At 52.4% G+C, this 18,885-nt stretch overlaps 5 protein-coding genes across 5 annotated transcripts; 4 read left to right on the plus strand and 1 right to left on the minus strand.

Moving 5' to 3' along the window:
* Positions 1-1,625: 1,625 nt before the first annotated feature.
* A1O1_04637 (uncharacterized protein) lies at positions 1,626-3,273 on the plus strand (the record flags this gene model as incomplete). Its single annotated transcript, XM_007725528.1, has 3 exons — positions 1,626-1,674; positions 1,732-2,767; positions 2,820-3,273. 3 exons carry the CDS (start codon positions 1,626-1,628, stop codon positions 3,271-3,273), a joined length of 1,539 nt encoding a protein of 512 aa, XP_007723718.1.
* Positions 3,274-7,354: 4,081 nt separating this feature from the next.
* A1O1_04638 (uncharacterized protein) lies at positions 7,355-8,781 on the plus strand (the record flags this gene model as incomplete). Its single annotated transcript, XM_007725529.1, has 2 exons — positions 7,355-7,854; positions 7,908-8,781. 2 exons carry the CDS (start codon positions 7,355-7,357, stop codon positions 8,779-8,781), a joined length of 1,374 nt encoding a protein of 457 aa, XP_007723719.1.
* Positions 8,782-10,073: 1,292 nt separating this feature from the next.
* A1O1_04639 (26S protease regulatory subunit 6A) lies at positions 10,074-11,632 on the plus strand (the record flags this gene model as incomplete). Its single annotated transcript, XM_007725530.1, has 4 exons — positions 10,074-10,396; positions 10,453-10,868; positions 10,922-11,470; positions 11,538-11,632. 4 exons carry the CDS (start codon positions 10,074-10,076, stop codon positions 11,630-11,632), a joined length of 1,383 nt encoding a protein of 460 aa, XP_007723720.1.
* Positions 11,633-12,857: 1,225 nt separating this feature from the next.
* A1O1_04640 (uncharacterized protein) lies at positions 12,858-14,924 on the plus strand (the record flags this gene model as incomplete). Its single annotated transcript, XM_007725531.1, has 1 exon — positions 12,858-14,924. One exon carries the CDS (start codon positions 12,858-12,860, stop codon positions 14,922-14,924), a length of 2,067 nt encoding a protein of 688 aa, XP_007723721.1.
* A 471-nt stretch (positions 14,925-15,395) lies between these two features.
* On the minus strand, positions 15,396-16,469 carry A1O1_04641 (uncharacterized protein; the record flags this gene model as incomplete). The annotated part of the gene is made up of 1 exon (XM_007725532.1): positions 15,396-16,469. One exon carries the CDS (start codon positions 16,467-16,469, stop codon positions 15,396-15,398), a length of 1,074 nt encoding a protein of 357 aa, XP_007723722.1.
* Positions 16,470-18,885: the final 2,416 nt, after the last annotated feature.

Consider the following 18,885-nt stretch of genomic DNA (forward strand, 5'->3'; position numbering starts at 1 on the left):
CAACTTCGAGGGGCATTTTGACATATACTCTTGAGGCGGCTGATCTCAGGTAGACTCCCACACAGTACGTTTCCCACTTGAGGCTATCTGTCCGCCTAATAGAAGGGAAGTGGAACGCTCAGGTACCCCTCCCTACCACAGTGCTCTGCAGATACCTAGCGAGCTAGGTATGCAGCGATCGAGAATCCAGGATTCACGTCATCCTATCTCAATCCTTGCGGATGTACTCGGTCACGCCGTTGGGAGTCCCAATACCAACTGGATCGATATTCCCTGGTCATCTCGGGACCTGGGCAATTTATGATGTGAGAGCCAGCGGGAAGCAGCAGTCCGGGCCAGCTGGACGTCCGTTTACAGACTTGTTGAGCACTGGCACAACGAACGGTTGGTGGGTGGTGGCTCAAGCTCAAAATCGATGGGGGATGCGCGATTCGAGGCTAGGCCTTCAAAGCTTCTCTGCAGGCGATAGCCGCCGTTTGCATGTGCTTGTCGGCAGGCCTCTTTTTGCCCTTCAGTAAGGTACGTATCTAGTACGTAGTAAGGTAGTTTTGGCAGGTGCTACCTCGCAGCAAGATCAGTACGTATTATCGTCCAGCCTAGCCACCATCTCGAGCTCGGTGCCGTCGTGCGATGCCCTGCACAACTGCATCACCATACATTGGCAGGGAACTGATTGACATCTAACACATACGTACCCGAGGCCAACAGTCCTGGTTCATAGGTAGTAAGTATTCTACCCTACCTCGGTGGGTATGTAGGTCGCATAAACTCCATCATACTCCGATGCAGCCTGCTTGTCCCTCAGTTTGACTGCTTGACGGTGCATATTCAGACATCGACGGTAACTGTTCAATTCAGTATTTAAAGTATTTGACTGATATGCGTCCTCTTTCTTTATGATTTCTCAATTCGATAAGTTGAATGAGCCCGTTGAGCGACGCTCGCCAGCAAGCCATTGTTTCCGGCCAACAACAGGCCATGGGTAAAGGCTTTTCGAGCATGGAATGCCCATCTATTTTCGGCCAGGCTGAAATGCATCTATAGGTTGCTCGTGAGATACACGAAAGTACTGGAATAGTCGCTGTCGTGTAACTCGAGGACCCAAAATGGCTGGCACGATGGCGATGGCGAAGGCAAGGCTGAACCACGACAATAGATCCTGGAGACATGGCGGTCACCGATCAGTGCCGATAGGCCTGCAGGAATTGTGCGAGTCATGCAGAACATATTCGTATAGGCACACAATGTTCACACAATGTTCACACAATGTTCACACAATGTTCATAGGATGTTCATAGGATGTTCAGCCAACGCCAGTATTAATTGACGACGCTGCCATGCCATGGAACCTCTAGGCAACGGAAGGCTACATGTAGGTACCTACCTAAATATTGGCGATAAAGAACATATAGCGTTATTCGGCAGTAGTAGTCCACCGTAAGCCGTGAATTACGTCGCAGCACTCCACCCTTGACGCATCATGATCTGCCCTAAGTGGGATTGTACTTTTGCGGTGCTTCACTGCGCGAAGCGCGTTTTCCCTACCCCTGCGAACCACAGCTTTCCTAGAATTGCAGTCTAGTAGAGCCAGCGTACTAAGTGGAAGTCCAGTTTTCCCATTCATAATGCCTCGACGTCCGCGTCTTGCAGCACAGGCCGCGGCGGCTTCAATGCGTGAGTCTTTGAGAATTTCATTCTTTGACTTTGTACTGGTTGTTGACCCTTCGACAGGAACTCCCGTCCCCAATTTATCGGATAATGAGGACGAGGAAATGCCAGATGCCACACACACAGAAGCGCGCACACCACAACAAGATGAAGCTGATGGCACAAACGAGGAAGAAAACGATGCCGAGGAGGCCCCAACCCCTTCACGAGACTCGGAACAACCTTCACGATCAGCGACACCTCGACGCTCAGGCCGACAGTCATCCCTTCTTCCACGAAGAAGGAGGTTAGGGAGACCACCCAAACGTTCCATGCCTGCGGCTTCAGACGACGAGAACAACGACGCTGCGTCCGAAGTGAGCACTCCCAAGCGAAGAGGCGGATTCCGCGGCCACAGAGGTGGGAGGTGGGCCAAGTATCGGGCAGGCGGCTCCAGGCCGTCGCAAGCACCTGTCGACGCAGACGGAAATCCGATGGAGATAGTCAATGACGAAGTTGAACTACCAGATGATCCGGAAGGGGAACAAAAAGTGGACAGAAACGGGCATCTTTTAGGCGGGAGAGAGTATCGCGTGCGAACGTTCACCATTCTGGGAAGAGGTGACAGACTTTACATGCTTTCCACCGAGCCTGCGCGTTGCATTGGCTTCCGCGACTCGTATCTGTTCTTTCAGAAGCACCCAAACCTCTACAAGATCATCATTGACGACGACGAAAAGCGAGATCTCATTGAACGAGACCTCATACCCCATTCCTACAAAGGTCGTGCGATTGGTGTGGTTACTGCACGATCAGTGTTTCGGGAATTCGGCGCGAAAATCGTGATCGGAGGGAAGAAAGTGACCGACGACTATGAGACACAGAAAGCACGAGAACGGGGAGATGTCGAGGGCGAGTTGGCCGTTCCAGAAGATCGCGTTCCGCCTCCAGGCGAACCTTACAACCGCAACCAATACGTTGCATGGCATGGTGCCAGTGCCGTGTACCACACCAACACACCGAGTGTACCGCTGCCGAACGCCAAATCACAGGAAGCAAAGAGACGGAGGATTGTGGTGACGAGCGACAACTGGATGCTCGAACATGCAAGAGAAGCTAGGTAGGAAGTGACTTTCCTTAAACTGCAAGACATTACTGACCCCATTCTACAGCCGGTTCAATTCGATGCTGACAGCAGCGCGTCTGGAGAATTTGAATGGCGTATATGACATCCATACGAATGCTATGCACTGGCCTGGCCATATGCAACCTACCCATGCTCGATGGGAGGTTGTTGACGACTCTAATCCCCCCGACAATGGAGAGCAGACATCTAAACTGCCTCCCCTGGACCCTGTTTACAGTCGGAATTTTCGCATTCATGACATTTGCCTGGAATCGGCGCCCGAATCCTGGTTCGGCAAGCCTGGTTCCACCGAAGAGGGCGAGGGTCTCTCTTCACTCCCTGCCACGATCCTGGAAGAGCTCCCGGCGGACTGCCTCCATGCCCTTGAAGAAGCCAAGGCACGGGAGGCAGAATGGCGCGGAAAGTGGCATACTGAACAGGAAGATGGACTCAGAGCACGGTTTGTGTCAACGGTCGATTGGTTCAACCACCGGAAGTGAACGACAAACCCAACATACTTATCAGACGGTCTGTCATCCGGCGGCACGGTGTGCAATGTATGAAAATGATGATATGACGACCGCACGTCAACCTTGCCTCGACCATGTCCCACAATGGAAACCCACGTCTTCGGATTTCGCTTGCTCACGACAGACATGCAGCCTGCCAGTAGGGCTTACACACCATCGAACGCATAGTAGCTCAGCTCGCACGAATACAACTACGACGGCGCGCGAAGATGGCGTGGCTTCCGTCCCGGTCAGCGCACACTCCTACCGAATTGAGGAGCTTCTCTCATGCGGCGACTGATCCTACTGAGAGCATCTCCGACTTCCCTTATGAGGCTGCTGCCAGGATCGAGGTGACTGCTGGATGGTTAAGGAGGGTCTCATCAGAGGTTGCATAATGTGATAGCTTCTAAGGCTCATACTGAAAACTCGGCATCTGGTGGGCTATGAAAAGCGCCAGTGCTTAGACAGCCTCGGCCAGGTGCCTGGTCACCCCTTGGAACGAAGCATTGAACTGCGTTCTATTACTCTAGGTGAAAACAATTCACTACAAGCGCGGAGGCCATGGAGGAGCAGAGGTACAGGGTACCTACCTTATGTTAGGTAGGTAGTGTAGAGACAGCACATGCCAAAGATGAGACTGATGCACAGACAATGATGTCGTCGCACGCCAAACATCTTCCGCAAGGGTTCTTACATCCGTAGAGCCAGCAAGCATTATTTCTATTAATTACTGTATGACCAGAATTGCCCGCCCCTTCATCGGGCCGGCCTCATGACAAGGTATATGCCTCCCGAACACATATCCCATCTCAGACCACCCAAGAGGACCTGTACCTACGTCACATACCTCTCTACCAATGGTGAATACACGTACCTATTCTCCCGAACCATGCAGACGACATCAACCATGACCGAGGCGGGTGACGGGGATAGGCATCACTCATACTAGTGGTTCCAGAAAGTCCGATGGCCAGGCAGATAGTCCTCATCATTGACCGTAGAATACGAAGATGCCAGGCCCCATCTGGCGGCAAGATTGCCTTAGGAAGTGGGTGTCTCTGGTCGAGGACTAGGGTAATGTGTCTTGAGGTTGACTTTTTCCATGAGGATTTGATGCATATCGATGCGTGGTGATGGAAGTGGCTGCACGCTTGGGGAGAAGTCCTAAAGTGCCATGCGTACGAATGATACAGACTACAAGAAGTCGGAGCTCATTTCTACCTGTCACCGTCGCCATCAGTGACGGAGAGAAGCGGGGAATGTGGCAGGCGGCAGGCAAAGACCGAGAGTCAAGCGTCTTGAACATTTGAACTTCAATAGGTCTCAGAAAATATGGGTATTCTCGGCTGAAGTTGTGCTCAACGGAAGGCAGATTTTGTCATGGCAGGGTCTATACGATTGATGAGCCCCAAATAATGCGATGGCGGTATGCAGGGCGGCCACGGTTGATAGAGGATGATCCCAGGCCAAACTCACGATTTCCTCCATTTGACGACAGAGATGACGATGGACTGAAGGGCGGCCCTGTAGGTAGGCATTATTGTTTTATACACAGGTACGTTAGGTAGATAGTACTTCATGCATGATGTTGCTGTAGAGGCCGATGAAAGAGAACAACCCAGGGTCGGTGGCATCGTCCCTCACGGACCTTACCACTGCAGTTAGTAGTGGGTGGTGGTTAGTAATACGTAGCTAGTAGTACTAGTAGTACAGGTACATAACTTAGTACTACTAGTAACCCACTAAGTGGCCAAGCCGGTGCTCGCGCGGATCGGAGCAAACATTGCGCGTATTTGAGGCACATGAGGCAGTGACTTGGATGACAAACCACTAGCACAGCTGAGCTATTCTCGTGCACTTCAGTTCTCACCTACACGTAGTACGGTCATACGCCTCCGATTGCTGACGCTGCCATCCTACTGGTTTCCAGTATTCAAGTCAGGGGCTAAGAGGAGATGTGATGGATGAGAATCTCTCCAACCAAGTATTCCGTAGCCATAAATGACAACGGACACGCTGTACCGAACTGGCAGAGAAAATTCATTATTATTAGTGCTGCCTCTCCAAAGGCAACCCGACAGCCAACCGATGAGTTCGGCCAGTCTCATTCCATCTGCCCTGATTGGTGCAGAAATCTCTACCCTTCGTAGCCACTCCTAATATGTAGCAATCGGCTGAGTCTTTCAATAGGGGTCTGGCCCTTCCATGTTTTCCACCCCATCCATAAGTCAACTGCCAGACATCAGTGAATTAGTCCTAGGTGGCTGACATTAGAGCCTGATTAATAGCGGGCGATGGGCGTTTGTAGTCAAGTTGCAGCTGTAAGCCCGCGACTCCTCTTGGCTGAGCGCTGAGTGCAGAGCTGTGTGAGTGCAACTGCCTCTCCCTCCCACCCAACGTACAGGTACCACTCACTCTGTAACCACAGTACGCCCGTCACACACTGACAAGCCCGTCTGTAGCCTAAGGAGCCCGTCTACCGTCCCCCATCAGCTTCTTGTTATTCGCTGCCTACCTCGCCTGCCCATTCCATTCCCTCCCCTCCCAACTGCATCCTTCCCATTCCCTGGCCACTGGCCGGTTTTAGTCCCTGTCATAAGTCCCTGGCCCTCTTTTCGTCCCTCCTGGTCCGCCCGCCTCCCATCCCCTTTTAGGCGTGCGGTCACCCGTTAGCCGTGGCCTACGCCTTCGCCATCCCGTCAATCGTTAAGCCCTCACCCACCGCCTGACTTCCTACTGGCAGCCACTTGCAGTGCACTGCTTCACAGTCTGGCTTTTTGGGCTCCTCAGGCCTCTGCGCCCGCACCTGCGCCTGCGTCTGCGTGGTCTTCTTTTCCCTCAGTCCCCTTTCATCCCTCTCGTTTTTCAACCCTCATCATTTCTTCTCCTCCTCTACCTCAACCTTATCCTTTTGTTTTCTTTTACGGCAATCCTCCTCCTCTCCTCCTGCTCAACGCCACCTGCAAGTTCTGACCGCCGGCCGACGTCTTGCTGGTGCCGTTACTATTCTCGGCCATTGCAGAGTGGAAAGAATCTCGCACTGGGTAATTTCGGACCCGGGCCCACGCCTGCCTGTCGAGTGGTGCCGACTTCTTGCGGTCAGCTTGATTACCACAATTTCCCGCCGCACCATCGTCGCCAGGCTACGCATTGGTCGTGCTTCGCCATACCATCCGCGCCTCCTCGTCGCCCAGGCAGCCTTTTTTCCTTTGTGTCGGTGGCCAATTTGAGGCTTTCTTGACGAAGCACCTGCGCGTCCCGAGCGGCAAAGAAAACCTGCAGGCTGCGGACTCTTTCCTTGGCTCCTAGTAGTGGCTGTGTTGCCACAGGTGCACTGGCATATTCTATCGGTCCACGCTCCTCAGAGAAAATCCATCACGACACCACCTCCTTGCCAGCTTCCTACAGAAAAACAAACTTGCGACGGTCCTTCTTGCCAGTGCTGCAACACGTTCAGTTCCTTGAGTGCCAGTGCGCATCTGGAGTGAACAACCAACTGGTATGTCTTTCCCTGGTCATTCTCGGCCATGCACCTACCTCTCCATCACTTTAGTGCCTCGCCGAGCATTCCATTGATCTTGTTGTGAACATATTATTCTAATTATCATATCCTGCAGGTTGCCTTCCGGACAGAGGTTTCTGACATAGCCTTCCCTGCCGCACCGCGACCGCTGCTCGCACCTCCTCCGACGAGCTTTTCACTAAGTCTTGTCCTACAATCTCCCGTTGTCCGATCTCATCGCAACTGCGAGGCATAACTGTACACCACCTGTCGTTTGTCGACACCACCATAGCCGCCCGAATTACTGTACACCAAACTCCACCTTGTTGCCTCATCACGTCAGGTTTTAGGCGTCTGGATTTCGGATCGTCTGCCTGTTCACACATGCTCTGCTTCTGAGTAAGGGCCAAATATCAGCTACCAAGCTCCGGCATCAACGCCCAAGGCGTTGTTGCGTTCAGCAGAGGCAGACGGTAAGGATTCCTCGTCATCTTCACCCCGGAGCTTCTGGATCTGACAACCCTCAGGGCTTTGGCTTGTCTGTGCTGCTTGCCTCGTCCATCGAGAATGCCTTCCTATCATAGCTGGGGCCCTAACGGCCAGCATTCCCGCCTTCCACCTACGCCGCCAGAGTATCAGCCCGACTACCTCACTCCGATGAGTGCGGTTTCGGAGCACGGGTTCTATTCTTCGCAAGGATTTGGGTGTCGTCGTTCTCTTTCGTCGCGCGAATACAATGACCGGTATCACGCTCCTCCCGCCTATAGTGCCCAACAGCCTCCTTTGACCGGGCGGGTCGGTCGTCTTGGGCATCTCGCGTCGCGAGAGTACCCGTATTCACAATCTTACGGACAGCCTGGCGCTCAGTACGGATACACCACGCTTGGAGCACCTATCTTGCCTCCCATCCGGGCGCCCGAAGCTCTGGATCCATACACGACTCACTATGCGCCGCAGCATGCCGAGAAGAAAGTAAAGGAAGACAAGCCTACCGGAGGCGTGGCACAACATTTGGACTATGACATGGATCTGATGGCCAACTTCGTCGCCGACATGTCCCAAAAACTGTAAGTTTCCTACTCTGACTTGCATGACGTATGATGTCTAACTCCCTCCGCAGTGTGACGCCGGAGTCTACGCCGACCTCGCAATTCCGAAAATACGTCTCTCAAATTCTGTCTTCCACTCGTCTACCAAGTTCCACCATCATGCTGGGCTTGTTCTACCTGTCTTCGCGAATGAAGCAAGTCAACGAACGTGGCCAGTCGACTTCGTCCTCTGGGACTGTCTACCGCATGCTCACCACTTGTCTCCTTCTGGGCAGCAAGTTTCTCGACGACAACACCTTCCAAAACAGATCGTGGGCCGAAGTCAGCAGCATCCCTGTGCATGAACTGAACATGATGGAATTGCAGTGGTTGACCGACTTCAACTGGGAAATCCACGGGATGATGTACGACGAAGACGAAGGCTTCTTCATGTGGGTGGAACACTGGCATGCCTACGAAGAGCAGACCCAGCTCGCCAAAGTCAAGGACATGCAAAAGCTGGCCCCTCTCGATACAAATCTTCGTCGCAGTCACTCTATCCAGCATCAACCGCTTCTATCTCCGGAGGGTCCCATTCCACCTCAGTACCAACAAGGCCCCCAATTCGATACTCGGTGGGTTCGACCCTACATCTCAGAATATTCGCCGCCGTCGGCGCCTCACAGCGGTCCATCGACGCCTGACTACTACACCCCGTCGTGGTCTTACGCCCCTACTGGTCCAGCCGCATATGGTCGTCAGGGTTATCATTCGGGCGCTACGTCATCATACTCGGCTCCACGTACCCAAGTCCCTGTCTATGGCCAGACATACCCCTATCCCACCGGCCTAACAGCGGCCAACTGGATGCCGCACGGGGCGAACTGCAACAGCTCTCTCCACGCGAAACAGTCCGACTATTACTTCAACCAGACGGGGTATCCTGTGCAGACGGTCGCAGGTTGAAAAACTATTCACCCTTCCAGCGTTCAGCGATTGTGGCGTGGTTCAAAAGTTGTTGAATGCCACGATCCTTTCGGTCATGTTCTACATTGTCGGTTTCCGCTCCCAAGAAATTCCACATGGCTTCGGTGCTGGGTTCGGAGCCATTGAACATGGTCTCTTTTTGAGCAGCTTCAAACAAGCAACAATTTCCTAATCGAGCTCATTTAACGACGTTTTTACGACTCGCGCTTTCAGTTCTTCCTTCGGCATCTAAAAAAACAGCGGGCAGCTTTCGAGGTGATAGAATCGGTTCCTTTTTTCTTTCTATTCGACATACATTCACGACGGGGTGGGTGGTGCCTGGGGCTTTCCAACTAGGCAAAAGTCACAAAAAGTATCGGCTTCGGGGGAGGTGTATTCTGATGGGCGTTCTGACACAAGTGGGCGGTAGCTCCACGCATGGGCTTCAACGTGCTTTCTTCGCATATTTGCTGCTATTCTTGCTTTATGAGCTTTTTCGACGGACGAGCGCGTGCTGGAAGACATGGCAACGCAGGAGGGGTTTGCATCAGCGAGCTAACCTAGGGGTGGTCAATCGCTGCTTAGATTGCTGGCTTCTCAATTATTGTAATTAGTCATGTGAAACGAGGCGGCTGGTGCCATGAGCGTGGTGTAGAGGACGCAAGACGCAGCTAGAATGGTATCGTTGGCCAGAGATAGAAGCCAGGCATGTCGGCCAATATCACAGAGTTGTTGTCATCTCTTTTCCCATGAGGCCGAGTTGCTGTGATGCTCGAAGGGGTACCAGCTATTTACCCTGATAGACTGTCGCGACACTTCTTGGAATGCAGGATAGTAAGGCACACGCTATATTTTGTAGACTTTGGAAATCCCCTTGACGGTAGTGCTCTGGAGGCCCAGGTCAAGAAATCTGGAGAGTGGAAGCATGAGGACAAGGCACCTGTAGGTTAGGTAATAAATGCTAGATAGTACAAGGCCAGGCTGCGACGAGTGACGCGGTGAAAGCAGTGCCAAGGCTGGAGGCGCGGGTTCGCCGCAGTGGCAGTTACTAGCAGTGGTCAGTCGTACTAATTGGCCAGTGTTTGTCACCAACTTGAACTGGGGGACATTGCGAGCTGCACTGCATCTGAGTTCCTGATCAGTTCAAGTTGTCCGCCATCGTACATTTCAAGCTTTTCACCAGGATTGCCATTCCATCATCTACATCGTTCGGTCTTTACCCCGTCTCACCTCTTGACCGCCGTCCCCCTCTGCACCAAAGCCACAGATCTCTCTGACCACCGCCAGCAACCATGTCCACCCTCGAAGATCTCGATGACTTGGAGCGCGATGAGAAAGAACACAAGAAGGACAATGATGAGAAGGACAAGAAGCCCACTGATGGCGACTCAAAGGATGCCGAGATGAAAGATGCAGAGGCCGGCAAGAAGGAAGAAGAAGAAGACTACATCGACGAGGAAGTCCTCCATTCCAATACCAGAGACATCATCAACCGCCGGCGGTTACTTGAGAATGAATTAAAGATTCTGAAGAGCGAGTTTCAACGGCTGAAGCACGAAGAAACCACGATGAAGGACAAGATCAAGGACAATCTGGACAAAATTGAGCAGAATAGGTGCGTGGATCTCGCCCGGGACTGCGCACACTGGGTGGCTAACTGTGCATGTTTAGACAATTACCGTACCTCGTTGGCAATGTCGTCGAGCTTCTCGATCTGGATGTCGACGCCGAGGCCGCCGAGGAAGGCGCCAACATCGATCTTGATGCCACTCGAGTAGGGAAATCGGCCGTAATCAAGACCAGTACTCGACAAACCATCTTCCTTCCGCTGATCGGCCTGGTGGATCACAACAAGCTCAAGCCTGCCGACCTTATTGGCGTCAACAAAGACTCCTACCTTGTCCTGGACACGTTGCCGGCCGAGTACGATTCAAGAGTGAAGGCTATGGAGGTGGATGAGAAGCCGACCGAAAAGTACACCGACGTCGGTGGTCTTGACAAACAGATTGAAGAACTCGTCGAGGCGGTGGTATGGCCAATGAAAGAGGCCGAGAGGTTCAAGAAGATTGGCATCAAGGCCCCTAAAGGTGTGTTTGACTCCATTCACGTCTTCGCTGGACATGCTGACTCCCCTGGATAGGTGCTTTGATGTACGGACCACCCGGGACGGGCAAGACCCTTCTTGCTCGTGCGTGTGCCGCCCAAACCAATGCCACTTTCCTCAAGCTTGCCGGTCCTCAACTCGTCCAAATGTTTATCGGTGATGGTGCCAAACTTGTGCGAGACTGCTTCGCGTTGGCGAAGGAGAAGGCCCCGTCGATCATCTTCATTGATGAGCTGGATGCTGTCGGCACGAAACGTTTTGATTCAGAAAAGAGCGGCGACCGTGAGGTGCAACGGACCATGTTGGAGCTGCTCAATCAGCTTGATGGTTTTGCCTCGGACGAGAGAATCAAAGTTCTTGCCGCAACCAACAGAATCGATGTTCTTGACCCTGCTTTGCTCCGATCCGGTCGACTGGACCGAAAGATTGAGTTCCCTCTGCCCAACGAAGAGTCACGGGCCCAAATTCTTCGGATACACTCTCGAAAGATGACCATCGACGAGGGCAATATCAACTGGGGAGAGCTGGCGCGGTCGACCGACGAAATGGGAGGTGCACAACTGAAAGCCGTATGCGTGGAAGCAGGTAAGTTTGGATCCGATCCTGCCTGGCAGGCTCGATACGAGGATGTCACTGACGATTGGCTTGAAAGGGATGATTGCACTTCGCAAAGGACACTCCAAAATCCTCCACGAGCATTTCGTTGACGGCATCAACGAGGTGCAAGCGAAGAAGAAAGACACGTAAGTTGGATCAACTGGATGCCTCCTAGTCTTCAAGATACTAACGTGCGCAGGGTTAACTTTTATGCATAATCGTTCCCAACCACTTGCTGAGCGGCACTGCCTGGGGGATCGCACGCACAGCATGGTGAGCCAGGGATGTCATTTTTAAATAGATTGTCGTGGATAAACCATGATCATTAAAACTGGCGATACTGCTATTCGGTTACGCACTTCTGAACTCGACCCAGTCTACTTCCTTGTTATTCTCTTGGACTTCCCAGTGAATTCTTCTGTATGGTAGGCGGTTGTTATCATGGTGAGACTTGACAGAGACTGAGGACTGCCCGTGTGGCTGCTGATACTCCAGTGTCATTGGCTGCGAATTGACGCCATTCCAACTCTCTTGGAGACTCGCTTCCAACTTGGCAGGTTGGCCTTCTACCTCTCTCTCTCCCTTCCAACAGCGTGCTGTTTTTGTATTGACATGCTGCGCAGATGTCTTCAGACCAGACTTATCATTGCTCGACTGATGACTACCATTATGCTAGTCCAGCGCTGTCGCGCCTAGATTGCTGTCTCGGCCGACACAACGGCCTTGGTCCGCCGGCGTCTAACTGACAGTCCAACTCATCGTCTGGTTCATTTAACGAACCGGCCTGGGGTGTTTGACTTCGTGGGATATCATCTCATGTCGCTTCTGTCCCGTTTCTATTGATTCACGGTCCTCGCGAGCCTTCAAGGCCGAGGGCTGCACGAGGCTATATCTAGCATCCAGTGCCATGGAGATCAATACAACAGCTGCTGTGCGAGCCACCGATGAGCGACCACTTCCTATCGCTCCCAGGTCTCTATTACAGCTTTCGTCAAATCTGCCGTCTAGAAGTGCGAGGAAGGGTGCACCAGACGCCCGAACACAGTCACTGCCTTCGTCAATGCAGTCAAGGCATGTGAAATCAGAGCCCAAACCACACCTTCTACCGCCCAAAAGCGGAGTGGATTGGATGCAATTACCATCATCTATTTTGAGCCTCGCGCTCGAAGACCTCAGAGACGCCCATCTACACCCTTCCTCGCCCTCATGTACTACCTGCTATATGAGGGATCTCGTGTCGGTTCAGCTCACCTGCAGGAGTTGGTCTTCTATTGCTCAACACACACTGTGAATCCCCTACCATACATGCATCCCGTCCAGTGCTGACCAACTCAGATACACCCACATTCAAATTGTTGGACAAGACAACCGGACCATGCTTCGAAAACAGCAACTACGCCCTGCCGTGCGACTAACTCGACTTCGGGCAACGCTTCGTCAAAGGCCTTTGCTTGCCGGCATTGTCAAGACAATTCACGTTCCAGATCCAAATATCCCACTATACCTCTGTGATGGCAGCCCCAACCCAGAATACGATGCGTATCTCTGCACGGTAGCGTCTGTCGTCATGGTATGCCTCAACCTGGAGGCTTTGACTGGCTTTGTGCCGTTCTACAATCATACTTTTGATCGTCTAACCCATGCTCTGTCAACAAGACCCAAATTGCGCCAGCACGTCTGGGTAATAGGCGAGAACGAGGATGTCCAGGCAAGATGTGAGAAGCAGTTCCCTCCAGGTCTGCTGGACCATGACCAGAGATATCAATTCGCCCTCCACCACGAACAGTGGAACTTGCTTGAGACTCTTCTGATATGCTCACCTGGCAGCCTTGGTGTGATTGAACACGATCTGTTTGTTGACGTGCTGCATTCTTTACCGGCGCTGAAAAATCTCTGTGTCTCTTCGTTCGACCCTGATGACTTCCACGACGAAACTTTGCTCTCTCTGCCGCCCCTCACTTCGTTACGTCTTGAAGAATGTTATGGTGTTACAGATGCCGGGTTGACCAAATGGGCTTCGAGTCCATGTGCCGTAAAGATCGACAAGCTTTGCCTTTTGCACCAGAACATCACGAGTTTGCTTACCTTGTCAAAGGTTATGGCAAGTTTGGATCGATTGACTAAGTTTAGCATTTTGCAGACAGATGTCCCACCTTCATTACCTGTGGAAGCAGGACCGGTTGTCATTCAACCTATTCTGGCTTCAAAGTCGCTGAGATCCCTCCACTGGGACATTTTGTGTCCTGGGGTGGAGGCCTGTCTCGCTTCGGACAATCACGGGACGAGTCACTGGTCTATCAGAAGTCATCGACAAGATCTACTTAGCGATGGTTCAGTGCCGGACGTCCAGCACACATCCAACACACAACTCGCGCTGTCAATCATGCACGGAGGCTTTCCTTCATTATGTCGGTTGCGAGCGCCTCGTGATACTTCGCCTCCTGGCGTCCTCCAATCGGTTTGTCGGCCAGTGGTCACCGATGACTTCGTACTTTTGGACAAGTCCATGGACGCTTTTCGGACGAAAAAGTACCTCGATCCGAGTTCTCAGCGTGTAGCACGCCTGCGAGCTCATACTCTAGTCTCAGAGATGATGGAAGACAGGGAGTCTGTCTGTGGTCGCAGCGCAGCCGACGATTCTGCCGGGGATTCGTCCAATGAGACTGTAACATGCACACAGAGGCCAAGCTCCTCGCCTACGTCAAGTGATTCGTCTACCGAAAGTCTGTGCCAGTGTGAAACCAGCACAATAGGAAGCAACGAGAGTCTTTGCAAATGTGTTGTTGACGCGAGTTCAAGTTCGGATCCAGCCAGGTCTGCACCGGTACCATCTCGAAGTGCCCAGGGTCCGGGACCTGTTCCGATCAGACAGCTAAACGACGTGTCCGCGACAGATCCAGCTGATGCTGATCGCTGGCCACGATGCCATCACACAATATCAACGCTGTCCTTTCCAATGACCAGCACGCCCATGAGCGAATGGAATCGTCCAATCTTCGATCTCTCACCTGATGTCCCCGGATACGACGAAAACGGCGGGTTAGTCGGCTGGGGCGACCTTCTCAGAATCAGTGAGAAGGCAAGAGCAGCCACGGGCATGGACGCCGAATCCGACAAGCCTGCGAACGAACAACAAGGACAGGACATGTGCACAGGTCAATGGAACCGGCAGTTCGACTTAGACAATGGAAGCAGGGAGCTTGTGGGAACGAACTTCAACCACATGCTGAGCCTGTCGTCGACATCACTGGCCAGCATGCAGTCAGCACCCGGGAGAAAGGCGAAATCGAAGTGGAAATCCACCTCTAGACTGTCATTGCCGCTTGGAAGGAAAGAGCCTCTGCCAGTCAAAGTCAAGTTTGGAGTGCAGGATAGGTCGAGGCATGTCGCAACGCCGAGAGGGGATCGGGGTGGCTGTATTGCCGTCGAGGATTTCTTTTGACCCAACGTCACATCTCGGAGTTTGGGAATGTGCTTTCGACACAGTATGACGAGCGTACTATCGAGTCTCGACAACCTCGGAGGACCGACCACCAAGCTCATATCCTGGAGATTCGATGCCGCAGATTCGTTGTCGGGGTGTACGCCATTAAGTCCTGGCAAAACGTTCAGACTTGACTGGTTGAGCATATATATACAACCTTCTAATAACATCCTCAGATGCAGTGCAAAACGTCCTTGAAAGCGATGGAGTCCTTCGATCCGGAATTTAAAAGGGGACACAATCTTCGTGCTGTCGGCGGCTGATGCTTCGAAGTTTAGCCGTCCTGAAAATACTATGGTTTCAAGCGATGGACAAATATTGGTGACTTTGTGTTCTTAAATTGGTTATTAGATATGAAACTCTGCGCGACCGCCCGAATAGACCAATCTCACCAATCTCACCTGTTCCTGCTCCTCCTTTCTTTTGACTTCAAGAAGTCGACTTTTCAATCCGCTCCAACTCGGCCAGGGCATACTCATACACTTTCGTAGCAGCATCCCCTTCCCTCAACTTCTTCAATTCAGCATTACCCCCATCCGGAATAGCATCCGAATCCTCTCCCACCAAGAACATGCCGCTCCCCAGCACACCATTACTCCCAGGCTGGATGAGCGTCCCCGCTGCGGCTTCGGGGCTCTGAACCCGCCGAAAGCGTCCACTCGTAGCAACAAACAAAGTCCTTTCGCCAGCTTCCTGCGCAGTATGCGTCTTCATGACGAGCCCACTGATCAGCTTGACGAATCTGTAAATTAGCCCCAACAGAAACGAATGATGAATCTGCAGCCCCGTATCAGGCACCATGCCAGGGAAGGTATGTAGGAAAACGACATTGCCGTTTTCCGGCAACGAGGCCACCTTCTCCAGAAACAGGGTCGACATACTGGCCGCAGCGGCCATCGCGTACAACGGACCGTATGTCTTGGGCTGGGTCATGGCCAGATCGTCGAGATTCAGCGGTCCCTCTTCACCGGCCGCGAGCACGTTCACGACACGAGGTCCAGGGGCTCGACGCAGCAAGGGAAGAAGTTTCAGCAGGATCGCCATGCGCGCGTGGAACCGGATCGCCATCAATCGCTCCAGACCTTCGGGCGACCAGTCCGGCTTGGACGACATGCTGAGATAGCCTGCCGTCATGACCAAGAGGTCGATTCGGGCTGGAGTTCGGCCGTCTCCGCCGGCTTGGGTTTCCGTGGCGTGCTGCACGATCGCGTCGGCAGCTTTTTGCGCATTGCGCACCAGTGTCAGGTCGCCGGCGACGATGGGGATCAGGGTTGCCGCTGCATTCAGCGGTTGGAAAGTTTCGGCAATGAGCGTTTCAATGCGTCTGGAGTCCCGTCCGACTAGGTAGATCGTTGGGCTGGAGCTGTGTTTCAGCAGTGCTTGTGTGGTTGTTAGGCCAATTCCGCTTGTCCCGCCCACCACTACAGCGACAGGGCCGCCGCCGCCGCCGCTGGATGAGGCTAGAGACTCATTGTTCACGAGGATGTCGGAGTATGACACCATTTCGAACGGTGGTGGTCTGGTAAGAACTGGAGTGTGGTGTACAGTCTGGGGTTCGGGATTGGGATATATCTGTCCTTGCTGCTGTTGGGTGGTCGTGGTGGGGAAGTATTGAGATTGAATCGTAGGCTCTCAGATTGACAACCTGTGGTCCGAATTGTATTATGATGGAAGAGTATACGAGCCAGACATGTTAGTAGGGGAGAGATCTTGAGAATACTTATATAGCACCACCAGTTCCATTTACCAATGTGTTGAACCCCAGACGGGATGGATGGTTGTTACACTTGACTAATCCCAGCGGTCGGCCGGGCAAGGTTTCGGCCCCGACAACAACAATCTCACATAGCATTTGTAACATCCAGCATCGATTCTGTTCTAGTCAATGGAGTTTCCGGGGAGTCAAGGACGAGCGGTCGTAGATAGTAAACACCGATAAGTAAGCAGCGGGCAAAAAGGGGTGCGGTGTCATGGAAGTCGGCCACAGTTGATCCCGCTTCCGAGATGCTACCAGAAGCATATTAGTCAGTGAGCGATATTAGGGTTAGTTAGTATGGTTAGTATTCTGGATGGCGTTTAGTTGCAGCCACTAGATGACTAAACTATTGAAATTGTCCTCATTGGTCACCTATCTCTCCCGTATTAAGCTATTGCATCAGACAGCCCAAAGCTCTCTAACTGGTGACATCCGCTTTCTCATACAGATAACATATGAGTCGAGCCTGACAACACTGCACATAATCCATGGGATATAGATAGAACTGGTTAAGTTTGGGCCAAAGGACGTGGAGCAGGCGCACTGGATGGTCAGCCACGACACCCAAAGGGTCTCATAATCACCCAGGACCATCGAATCTCGATTCCCTGACCAGTGACGGCGAGGTGACATATCCTGAAGTCACAACGAGGTGAACACTACATCGGGTGAAATGTAGGAAGATCAATAGCATGCAGAACAATGCTCTTGAATCAGGAGTCACAGAGAAACCGCTGCCAATGCCATGAAAAGATAGAAAGTGGAGGTAGCCGGGCCAGTGTAGCATCCAGGAAACCAGATCTGTGTGCTATTCTCCGTGTAGCCGCGGCAAACAGGAGATACAAGAGCCTTGAGGGGAGTATGGCTTGATGAACGAGAAAGGTTGAACTTCAGCCAGAAAAGTAAGGTGTCTGTATGTTTAGGCAGCACGCAAGGTACGACGTTGATGCACATGTTGGATAGGTCAGTTATCTACAGTGACTCTCCAACAACGGGGTAGACGACCAGAAGAATGACCGTAGTCTCCTATAGATTGCATCACGGGTGATTGGATCACCAATATTAACACAACAGGCTATAGCCACACTGCTCATTCCTGCTCTCTGGTGCATCCTATAACAAACCACCTTGGGGCACAAGCCTTGGACAATAACGTTCTCTGCGAAGACAGAAGTCAGAAGCCGGTGAGCGCCGATCATGCTGATAGAACTGCTTTTCCTCAGGTGATCAAATCGTAATGTGCTCATGACCAAGGTCCATCAGCCTTCAGGGGCAACGGAGGACAGCCCGTTACCTGGTGATGACTTGCCATCATGGCTCTTGGTGAACCGTCCATCGATTGCCCTCGAGTATCGATGCGTTGAGCATAAACCCAATCGGATGGACCTTCTTGTGGACATTGTTTCTCACAATCGAGATGGACTTGCCACCGAAGTCATCCAAGTCCCTCCCTTATCTCTGTCTTGTTGCTCAGATCTTGATGAGCCTAGTCCACCGTCCGGAATCTGCTCACTGTCTCTTTCAGCCGGCCACTGGTTGGCCATCGACTTACCGTATCCTCCACCAGCTGACCCTTCTGCGAGACATATCTGCTGGATCATCTCATTCTTCATCAGAGAAGGCGTCTAGAATCTTGATCTCAGCCGGTCCAGCGTGGGCTCACGGTCTTTGTACCGAAGGCAAGAAGCCCTCCTTCGCTCGCGAGTCTCACCGGGGCCCGACCACGACGTAGGCCGGGTATGACGGTTCAGCTGGAAGATAGCGACTCTGATAGGGAATTCGTACTCTCTCTGATTTTGCCACAATGGTTCTACAGTCCGCTGGTGTAGATACAGTTGGCGTGCTGTTCAAAAGAACATGCATCCATGTGATGTGGGGCCTGTACTTGTGAGAGTTCTCCTGGACCAATCAGCTATGAGCTCCTGCACTCAAATTGGGAATCTGCCGAATTGGGTAAAATCACATCCGGCACTCGAGGTGCCGGCATACCGCTCTAGCCTTATAGGTTTGATGCCTAGAAAGGGCTCGGCCAGAACACCGCCTTATCTCCCATCAATTCGTTGTCTTATCAAGGATCTGCGACACTAGGGCCATGAACTGGCTGGTAACATACGGGAGATGTCCTATCTTTCAGCCACTCAGGACAGCGGCAACTAATGCAGC

Source organism: Capronia coronata (genome assembly GCF_000585585.1).
Source record: "Capronia coronata CBS 617.96 chromosome Unknown acBCG-supercont1.4, whole genome shotgun sequence".
In the NCBI taxonomy this organism is placed as follows: domain Eukaryota; kingdom Fungi; phylum Ascomycota; class Eurotiomycetes; order Chaetothyriales; family Herpotrichiellaceae; genus Capronia; species Capronia coronata.